This window comes from Triticum dicoccoides, chromosome 5A (genome assembly GCF_002162155.2).
Source record: "Triticum dicoccoides isolate Atlit2015 ecotype Zavitan chromosome 5A, WEW_v2.0, whole genome shotgun sequence".
Taxonomy (NCBI): domain Eukaryota; kingdom Viridiplantae; phylum Streptophyta; class Magnoliopsida; order Poales; family Poaceae; genus Triticum; species Triticum dicoccoides.
This window is the reverse complement of record NC_041388.1, coordinates 322,670,368-322,681,572: the sequence shown is the minus strand read 5'-3', so window position 1 is coordinate 322,681,572 and position 11,205 is coordinate 322,670,368. Positions and strand designations below refer to the sequence as shown.

General features: G+C 43.7%; 1 protein-coding gene across 5 annotated transcripts; it reads right to left on the bottom strand.

Moving 5' to 3' along the window:
* Positions 1-2,349: 2,349 nt before the first annotated feature.
* LOC119301250 (myb family transcription factor PHL7-like) lies at positions 2,350-6,968 on the bottom strand. Of its 5 annotated transcripts, none has more exons than XM_037578184.1 (7): positions 6,724-6,968; positions 5,128-5,336; positions 4,418-4,494; positions 4,287-4,329; positions 4,151-4,208; positions 3,452-3,521; positions 2,350-3,061 (listed from the first exon to the last, which is right to left on the bottom strand). In XM_037578184.1, exons 2-7 carry the CDS (start codon positions 5,267-5,269, stop codon positions 2,591-2,593), a joined length of 861 nt encoding a protein of 286 aa, XP_037434081.1. In that variant the 5' UTR covers positions 5,270-5,336; positions 6,724-6,968; the 3' UTR covers positions 2,350-2,590. The 5 variants fall into 5 exon arrangements, with proteins under 5 accessions (XP_037434081.1, XP_037434082.1, XP_037434083.1 ...); XM_037578185.1 differs by having other exon boundaries at positions 5,128-5,325; XM_037578186.1 differs by having other exon boundaries at positions 5,128-5,286.
* Positions 6,969-11,205: the final 4,237 nt, after the last annotated feature.

The window sequence follows — 11,205 nt, the reverse complement described above, 5'->3', positions numbered from 1 at the left end:
GCGGCGGCGGCTGGCGGCGGAGTGCCACGTGGCGGCTCCCGGTTGGGGCGGCGGCGACGTCCGGCGCGGGGCGGACAATGTCTGGCCGCGCGGAGACGAAAATTAGGGTTTTGAGGAGGGGGAAGATCCGGATTCGGAGGGGGTCTAGCTTTAAAGGTAGAGGGAGCTAGAAGAGTCCAAATGAGGTGCGGTTTTCGGCCACGCGATCGTGATCGAACGCTCTAGATGATGGAGCAGAGTTAGGTGGGTTTTGGGCCAAATTAGAGGGGTGTTGGGCTGCAACACACACGAGGCCTTTTCGGTCCCTCGGTTAACCGTTGGAGTATCAAACGAAGTCCAAATGATACGAAACTTGACAGGCGGTCTACCGGTAGTAAACTAAGGCCGCTTGGCAAGTCTCGGTCTAATCCGGAAATGTTTAATCGCCACACATAAAAGAAAGCTAGAAATGACCACCGGAGGAGAACGAAGCGCCGGAATGCAAAACGGACAACAGGGAAAATGCGCGAATGCATGAGACGAACACGTATGCAAATGCAATGCACATGAAGACATGATATGAGATGCATGAAAACGACAACAACACACGGAGACAAAAACCCGAACCCGAGATAATAAATTAACTTAACGCCGGAAACGGCAAGAGTTGGAGTACAAATTGGGAAAGTTACATCCGGGGTGTTACATGATGCGAATTCTAGGTGCAGGTTCAGACCTTCGAGGGGCAGATGGTGCTTGGCCGGACCTAGCACTACTTTTGTCGTCGTCACGGGATCGTCCCCGACGACCTCGTCGTGCTGCGCATCTCTGGCCTAGGCCTCAACGTTCAAATCTACAACCACGATAGCTCCATCGGGTGCAAGGTTCGCTGCAACCGGCACGAGCTGCATCGGTGACCGTGAAGTCGCCTTCTGAAGTAGTTTCGATGAACTCATAATTAGTTTGTTGCATCGGTGATCGGAGAACTTGGCGTGAACTGTTAATATTTTGTCCAGGGTTAAGCACCCTGTGGTGAAGCAGGGGGCATGTGATGCCCCAACTGTCGTTAAATTTAAGTCTGTTTAGCAAATGTGTTGTTTAGTTGCTATTTATCTGCTCTTATCTGTTGTTTAGTTGATTGTTTATGCGATGTTAGCTTGTTTAGCTGCTAGTTTTCTGTGCTATTTGTAGTGCTCTACCTACTGTTGTGCCTAATGTGGTGGTAAGGCCACCACACTTGAATGGGATGAACAGAACACAAAACTGTATGCATCCAAACAGTTGTGGGTTGCACCTGCTCACTCTTAAGCACAAATGCGGGCAACCAAACAGCCGGCCTTAAAGTGGCCATTAATGCAATGCAGACAACTAAACAACATGCAGATGTTGGTTTGTTGCCTGTTTTTACTAAACCAGGCTAGATTGGGATGTGGCTCAAATGCAGGCACTTTTCACCCAATGCAACCAAACGTGCCCAAAGTGTAGTTCAAATTAGGAGCTGAAACTTTTTGAGATTGTACATCAAAGATGGATGAATGTCTGCAAAAAGTTTCATAGTTTTTTAACATGTTTTGTATCTTCAAAATGATAGATTTCATTGATCTCATCTAAGGACGGACCCTATACAAGTCTTCCTCAGGAAAAAGACGAACAAGGGGCACGTAACACCAGGCAGGAGCCCCTTGAACTATACCATTGAATTAACAGTTGCCACAAAAAGTACATCGTTGAATTCATATTAAAACTACTCCCTTGTAAAGAAATACTTTCTTCGTCTCAAAATTCTTGTTTTATACTTCCTCCGTCCGAAAATACTTGTCAGAGAAATGGATGTATCTAGACATATTTTAGTTCTAAATACAACCATTTTTATCCATCTTTTTGACAAGTATTTCCGGACGGAGGGAATATTTATCTACGTACGAATGTATCTAGTCAAGAATTTAAGAACGGAGGTAATATAAGCGCGTTTATATCACTACTTCAGTGATCTAAACACACTCTTATATTTCTTTACAAAGGGGTACTAGTTTCTAGTGATATATTTTTATAGCAAACATCTCATATAGTATTACTTTTATTGACGATCAAAGCAAATCTCAAAATGCAAATTAGGCCCTATATGTCCGAATGGAAGGAGCACACAAGTTTCAAGTTAGTAGATGTTCTTTCAAAAAAGTTTGTAGATGTTTACTTGGGATTTTGTCTAGACTTTTGATGGTATAATTTTTTTATTATATTTTGTGCGAAGTACACACTTAAAAGGGGGCATTGACATGAAAACACTGCTAATCGTCTTATTTCTGACCATCAATCATCCTCATAACAAATTGCATAGCAAGATAAACTTGGTGTTAAGACTCAAGAACAAGAGTAGAAAACATAGCATGTAAAAAACAGGCTAACAGTGCCCACCCCACCCAAACTGGTCAACTCATCTGCCAATAAGGTTACAAGTCAAGGCGCTACAAATGCAAGATATAGATGTCATGTGTAAGTATGCATCATGTAAACAACCACCTGAAAACACCTAACAACTTTTGTCAACATACAACATATCCCCTTAGATGACACCATTCTAAGATGCTGCCAAAATGTAGCTGCCGGGAGGCTAATGACCCGAGTAGTAGGGCACCGCACATTGCTGGAACTCCGGCCCCGAGCTCGACTCGAAGATATGCTGCGGAAGGGATAACTCGGCCTCCGGGAATTCAGCCTCGCTGCCTCGCTGCCTCTTTGCTGCCCTCTCGTGCTTCGGACTGAGAGTAGGAGAACCGGGATGACAGTTGGAATCTGCTGTTAGCAGCGGTTCATCGTGACATGGGCTCTTGATTGCTTCAGTCTGGCTTCCACTGTCTCTTTTGAAAGCTGCACCTTGAGATGCAGATTCAGATGTGGGTGCAGGAGTTGAGGGGTCTGTCCTCTCAGAGTCGGGGAACTGATCGCTCGACGCTGTGACAGTAGCTCCTGCACCAGGTGTTTCAGACTTTATACCACCGCCACCAAAACGCTGCTGCTCTTCTATGATTTTCTTAAGGTACTTTCCCTGTGCCTCGATTCGCAGCTGCAGCTGCCTTTGTACCTAAAGAAAATGTTATCAGCACATCTTATCATTGATCTCTACTTAATATAATTGTAGGTTATTGATGAACTTACCGCTATGCAAGCATGCAACTAATGCATCTGGTCAATTAAACCTAACTATTTACTTAATTTGCAAGTTCGGAAATATGAATGAGATTACAAACCGAAACGCAAACAATGTCTCTAATGCAGACTTCGCAGCCATTACTAGAAGAAGCGTGGAAGTTGACAATATTAGGAACGGACTTGTTTTTGCCTCTAGCTGACTAAAAAATTTCCTCTGTTTTTAGAATGGAAAAACCCATGTTTTTTAATTCACCACAGCAAATAAAGTATTTTACAAGCATTTGCGTTTGGACTGCTTTTGGAACGCAAACAAAAAACTTACTTCAAGCTGTTCATGCAACCGCTTTTGGACCTCCATCTGCAGCTTCAGGGCTTCAGATATCTGCATTCCACTGTAAAGAAAAAGGCTCGACGATCAAACGTCCCTAGGGAAAACTGAGGAAAACAGGGGAGCAGCATCAACTGAAAGACACTAATTCCAAAAGTGAAATTGAAGTCTCCAAGAAAAAGGTCGCTATACATTAGCAAAAGACTTGCCCCTTACGGATAGCATGGCATGGATAAACCAACAAAAAGCAACGAAATTACATCTTTCAAATAAAGGAAGATAAAAATGCATATGGATCAGTTTGAAGCTATATCAACGTGTTTTCGTTGCTGCGTAGTATTTGTGTACCTGAGGGTATTCAAGGCCAAAAATTGATGAACGGAATAAAATAAATTGAACACTTCCATTTTGCAGAAATTACTCATCAGTATAAAATAAGAGATTTCAATTAGATTATGGTTGCACCCTAATTTTTTCATGTTTCTAATTACTGAGGAACCACAGTTAGCATGTGTTTGTCGAGCAGCATGCAAACTAAAGAGTGGTAAAATAAGTGAGTTGACTATGCTAGATGAATTTCTTAGTGCATTGTAGAATACGGCATACATTGCAGTACTTGCATCTCATGCCATGCCAGTCACAGTTTACATAAGTTACTGTTTAATGGAGATTATAACTGGTCATTATACATACGAGGATCCATCAAGTCCTGCTAGCGAATCCCCTGGATCTTTGTTATCAGCCTTGTTACCTACACGAGAGATACATATTAGGAAAGAACTGAAAAAAACATCACAATACCAAGTATATGAGAAGTGTGTTCACCTACCATCAGCTGAAGAGTCAGGAATGTACTTTGCTAGCCTGTATTTCTGAAAACAGTAATAGAGGAATTCAATATCAGAAATTAAGAGTTAATATATTGCCAAAGGCCAAGTGGCACTGTTAAACAAGATGTACCTGCAAGTGACTTTTCACATGGTATATTGTTAATCCTGGTGTACCCATAATTCTCAAAACTCCTTTAGGAGTTGCTCCTGTTGCATTTGAGGAATTCAAGTGTCAGCAGAAGCAAAGTTCAAAAAAAAAAGTGCCAGCAGAAGCATAATAAGCCTATATAATTACTGTAGCAAATAAAGGTGCGAATGCACATAACAGACAGATAAGTACAACCTAAGTACATTCTTACGTTTCACTTTTATAACATAAGAAAAAACTGATAAAAGTTATTAATTGCTTAGATGGATGGAGATCCTCACCCAAGTGATTTGGAAGTCTTAAAAATCAAGCTACAATTCTCTCACTTAAAAGGGCTTCTTGCTTGGTACAATTCTCTCACTTATTCCAAGCTTATATGATGTTGTATTGAGATAATGTGACAGCTTAAAACCATATATAAGCTTTCTACTTAGAACAATGTTTTGAGTTCCACGGCATCATATATATACATGCTATTGTCACTTTTAAGAATGTCTGGTATTTTCAAACTATACTAAAAACTTCACTAGATATAACAATGTCATGTAATATAAATGAATTAATGTAAAATTATATCACCTTTAGATTTCAAATAAACTACATTATCTAGTCCCATAAAGTGATTACACAGTAAGAAGAAATAGTATTCATATAAAGAAGTAATGAAGCACAGTTGCAGTGTGGATACGTACTATCAGGACCGCCAAGTTGAGTAACAGCCTCCACAAATTGTTCATGCAACTCATCTGTCCACCGTAAGCGTTGCCTCGCAGCCAAGCTAGCTTTGCTGTTTGGTCCATCATTCGAGCCCATGTTGTTTTCACCTGATTCCATTTGCTGCAGGTGAGCGACTGAGTTGCTACGATTAGACTCTAGTGCTGGTGGATATACTGTTCATCATCTAGGGAAAAAATGATGTAAGGAACCAAATAGAAAAAGCTATTTTATTTCCTTAGAGAACCATGCTATTTTAATAGAAGGGGGAGTCTGACATGCAGTGATCACCAACAATTTGCATTAATGAAAGTACAAAATATAACTACTTAATATGAAGGTGCCGTGACATATTTCACTCCCTATCTACTGAGAAAGACCACCAGCTTGCAACATGTATGATGATTTGCTAGGTAGTTAATGCCCTATTAAGACACCTCAAACAAAAAGCAGTAAGATATGGCAATTTTCATACAGAACCCGGGTACTTCAGGGAAGACTAACCACACATTGGATTTAAGACAACGGGGAGTGTTTAATTTAATTTAGTACAGTACTAGATAATACTGAGAGCACTAACAGCCTACAGAGATGTCGTTTGCCATAGCAAACAGCTAAAATTCTCATATTCTACCCAGAATGCTAGAGGGAACAGCCATTTTCTGTTTTCATCCACGCTAATACCTTTATCTCATCATTCCACTGGTCGTTCTGTTTACAAGGCAGATCAATCAAATCATACAAGTCACAGAGGCAACACAAACTGATACTGGAATACTTGTGCCCACAGCTGGGACGGTGCACCATCTCATACTATTGCGATCCTGGATCAGCTCAGACAGGTCAATTTCATGGCCACTAAGCAAGACAAAACAGCACGGATACAAATAGGCGAGGTGGTGGCTCGAATGAGCCATTCTAGTCATCCAAGCGGCCATCAATTGCGAATAATCTAAAGAATCATAATAGAATGAGTCCCGCCCCGTTATGGACCAAAGGGGCTGCTGAAATTTTCAAAGAAACCTCTAGCCAAGGTTCCAACAAAAGTTTTTATTTCTTAACGCCAATTCATCCTACTAACGCTAGTACAGGAAATCGGTAGTTCCAAGAGTTTCTGTGTTCTCAACTCCTCCTATGTAAGAGGAATTTGCCACTTCATCCAAAATACAACCATGATGATGGTTGTTTGCTATGCTATCCCAGCCTCTTATTCTCTCATTAGAAACAACTGACCAGCGATACAAAATATGAATTCCATGGAAGCTCGCACTTTTATCAGGGCAAGAAGATGAGCAACCCCCAACATAACAGCTGCTGATCGCCAGGTTGTCGTCAGGGGCTACGATGCCCCAAGAACCCGATGAAAAACCATATGCCAGCCATCCCCCACAGAACGTGGGCCCACCATGTCAGCCTCACGAGGGCTCTTCTCGCCCCTTTCTTCCCCCAAATGGCCCCGACCACCCATGGAAACTACTTGGGCCAGGCAAGAGGTGGGGAAACGAGACAGGTAAAATTCGGGAATCCTCCCCGCGGCCAAAACAAATTGAAGAAGAAATTCGAGGATTTCTCACCTGCCAGGGTGGACGAGCCGTCCGAATTCGTGGCGGGAGGGTCGAGCCGGGGAACTGGGGACGGCCGGAGTGCAGCTCGGCCGGCAAGATCGGGACTTGGCGCGGCGGTGTGGACTGGTTGTGAGGGAAGATTCGTGGGTTGGCGATTTCTTGTTTCCGGCGAGCAGTGGAGAGAGAATTCCACGAGATTCGCCTCCCACCTTCTCTGTCTGTGCTACCGGCTCGGAAGGACCAGATTTCAGCCCAAACCTGCCCAAGACAAACTGGTTTGCAGCTATTTTCAGTTAAGTCCTTGTATTATAAAGTTTTGTGTAAGACGCACTTTTGTTCAGTATGGTAACTTTTCTAGCTCAGCGGTATTCTGGGTCCAAAATCTTTCTTCCAAGACCCAATCTTGCTTTCCTGCTAACTGATCGCAGCTAAGATTAATGGATTATATATAAATAAGTAGTAACATGTCTGTAAATTTTGGAGTAGATAGTGAATACAGATTATATATAAACAATAGTAACAGGTCTGTAAATTTGGGAGTAGAAAATGAAAATAGATTTCTATATAAACAATAGTAACAAGTAGGAGCGACGTTGTTGATGACGATGTTGATGACGATCTGTTGCTGACGGTGATGAAGACGACGATGAGTAGAGCCGCCTGACTTGGATGAAAGACGACCCGTAATGACGAACTCGAGCAGTCGGGCAGAATGCTTCCCAAAAAACTAATTTGTTCTCTCCTAGTGCAGAATTGCAAGAACGAACGATTTCGGAGACCTGCTCTTCCGCACACCGTTGCACAACGGCGTTCGTGATGAAGTAGATTACGATGGCGAGGCAAGTTACGAGATGAAGCAAAACCCTACGTGTTTTCGATGTGCCTTTAGCCGCGCCAGTAGCAGTACATACAATAGGACCAAAGGCGGTGTCGTTTCACAAGCATTACTCAAACTGATTTTTGGATTATAATTTGTTTACTTACAGAACAAGAAATATTTAACTTGTCTGCCAAGACATCAAAAATAAACGACAAAAGGAAGTCGCGCCTCTATAGATTTGGCAAACCATTCGCGTGCATGTCGCACATGCGATCTTCTATTTCTCTCCGTCACACCCAACTAAGTATGACATAGAGAACTCACTATATAAAGAGATCTCACACCTCCTCAACTAGCCATATAAGACTAAACTTTTAGCACCAACACTTATCATTTTTCATGAGCCTGGTTTGAGATTTCAGAAATTTCTCATGGGCTAGGCCCATTATTTCCAACATTCGTCGCATGTAAGTGAATCTAAAGTGGGTTTAGTGAACCCCGGATTGAGCAACATGACGTGACCACGATGATTGAGTACACATCATCAGCCGCGTGAATGTAGATGCAATCGGATGCCTTCATGAACCGTGCATGGTTCGCGACCCCGTGTCCGTAATATCGTAAACACGAGAGGTGTGGAGTGAAGATTGTGCAGGAAAGTCACGCAGCGTGCGCCCTACATCTGGAAAAAGGTTCAGCCCTTAGCTTAGCTTAGGTCTGGCCGGCCATTGGCCAATGGCATGCTGCGCCACTGCCCGCGTCAGATTAGATGGGACGCGTCCACGTGGCGCCTGCGGATCCGTTCAAACGCATGAAAATGGTCGACCGACCTATGCTGTGCATTTGAAAACGGACGAACGCCACCAAAACAGGAGCGTTTTTCTTTTTCGCGGGGCGCTTTGTTTTTTCGGGAAAAAAGGAGCAGCATTTCTGTTGATCTGGCTGTCATGTTTCCCCAGAAGCGTTCTTGATTTTCCTTGGCATTTTTGTGTGTGGGATGACTTTTCTTGGCATTTGGAGTACCGGAAACCTATTTACTACTCCCTTGTTCATAAATACTTCCTCTGTAAACTAATATAAGAGCGTTTAGATCACTAAAATAGTGATCTAAACGCTCTTATATTAGTTTACGGAGGGAGTACTACAGTATAAAATATTCTACTAACTATTTTACAAATTGAATGTACATGGATAGTATTGATGCGTTTGTTCACTCATTCCAGTTTGTATGTAGTCCATATTATTAAAATATCTTATATTTATAAGCGGAGAGAGTACAATGAGGAAATCAAACGTGTTTAAAATGCTACAACTCCACAATTATCCATGTGAAACTCGCAAGACATTCCATAGTGGTATATAAGAGCATCTACAACTGGACTTGACAAATCCGGCCCCTCAAACGCCCGCGGACGCGTCCAGACACTTCTCAAATAACTCTCTCTGTATCCAAACACCTCATATGTAAAATCTGAAAATCATACAAACCATGTAAAGAAAACATCTACATACTACGTATATCAACTAATTCTTGACTACGCTACTCGTTGTCGTCGGAGATGTCCACTATCTCCGTTCCGGGCTCGGGTACATCGGGCAGACACAACTCCCGCTCCTCCTCTGCCTCCGCCTCTATCTCCGCTTCCACCTCGTCGAAGAGCGCGTCAGTCTTCGCTTGTTCTTGCCGGAGGAAATCCCGGTTGGACTCCACGTACGCTTCATTCTGGATGGACTCCAGGATGGCTATCTGCTCCTCCATCTCCGCCTCTTGGGCGACGGCGAACTTCGACATGGTCTCCTCCATGGTGAAGCCCGCAACCGGCACCGACTCCTCCTTCGGATCCGCCCCTCCATGGGCTCTAGCTGCTGCTCCCCCTCCTCCTCCTCCACCGGCTCCGGTGAGTCCGGAGGCAGGCCCGCTGCGATTTGGGCTGCGCGCCTCTCCCGGGTCTGGAAGCGGCGCTCCGGCGTTAGCATAGCATAGGTGCTCTTCTTCGGCCGGGCCATGTCGGACGACGAGGGAAGAGGAAGGCGGAGACAAAGAGAGATATGATCGGGTTGACGGTGCAGAGAGGGAGGATGAGGTTGTGGCTAGGGTTGCGGACATCGGCCGGCTTAAATAGCTGGATCGACTTTGGCCTGGGGTGGCGAGCCGGAGCGGCGCCACACAACATTCACATCCCGCCCGGAGGAGACGCCCATCCAACTGTTGGGTTTCCAAACGATTTCGTGTGTGACCCAGCCGTTAATCTGACATGACGGACGCGCCCAGGCCTCCTCATATCCGCCTTATTTTTGGGCTGGATATGAAGGGTGACGTTTAGCTCGGGCGTTTGAGGCCCGTTGAGGCGCCCGTCTAGGTCAACTTTTTTTTAACCGGTCACTGATCGAGGCATCCACCCGGGCGTATGGTGGGGGGAGGGGTGTTTGAGGCACCCGGCTATAGATGCTCTAATATCATAAGTACTATCATGCAATCACATGCAGCGACTAAATAAAGGTTCTAATGAGGAAATAGAGGATACCCGTATAATTGCAAATGGGGTGCTAACATGAGTCATGCAACATAATAAATGGGGCCGTCTAAAGATAATACTAACAAAGTTTGCGTTTGTCTTAAGTCAAACTTGTTTAATTTTGACCAAGTCTACTGAAAAATGTATTAATATCTAGAGCACCAAATTGGTCTCATAAGATTGTCGTTTTTGTACTATGTGTATTTGATGTTATTGATCTTATCACATTTTTCTACAGAAATAAATTTGTCAAGACATTGACAAGATAGTTTGGTAGCCAACCAATTAGTAGCTACATTTTTGGCATTTGCCGTATGACAAACTAAATTTTGTCAACAAACCAGAAATGCACACATGTTTCTAGTTTTGTTGGATATCCACAGAGAAGGTTCGAGCGAAGCCTCGATTTCATCTTAAGATAAGGCTCTGACTAAGTTGTAAACAAGCTGGTCGTTGTCAACAATAACCCAAAGTTAATCAATCAATAGTATTTTTTTGGATTTTGGAGGTTTCTATTGCAGGAATCTTCGGATCGATGCCCGGCATATTCCCCACGTTGTGCTCGCACTCGTCTCTCATGCCAACAGTGGAGCGGTTCAGAATCAGATCAACGAATGGAACAAGATGGATGGGGTACATGATAACTTTCTTCGTAATTATATGGACACATATTCCGTGGAGGGAGCCTCCAATCAGAATCTTTTTTTTTGCGAGCAATTCGGAGAGCTTATTAAGCAAGAGCATTCCTTGGACAATCAGCCAGAAGGCTGGTCACAAGGAAGCTAGGAGTCTCGTCGAGTCAACTTTCAGTCACATTCAGTGTGCATGCATGTTTTGCACAGAGATGCGCTGATAAGTTTACTGACCTGCTTACATGATGAACATCAAAAGTAGTGAAAAGAGTACTAAGCTCTCCTATTTCTAACAAAATTGGAGCCACAATAGATCGAGAATTATGGCAAGTTTCCGAGAGCATCACCAGCTCCAGACAGTCAACCTTCATGATCACATCTTGGAAGCCTCGTAGAGTAGCAAATCGGACACCTTCCCGCAGTGGCAACACCTCAATGATCAGAGGATCAGATACCCCATCAAAAGGTTTGCACCATGCGCCTAGGAACGCAGTAGACGAATGAGCAACACCACCAGCGCCCT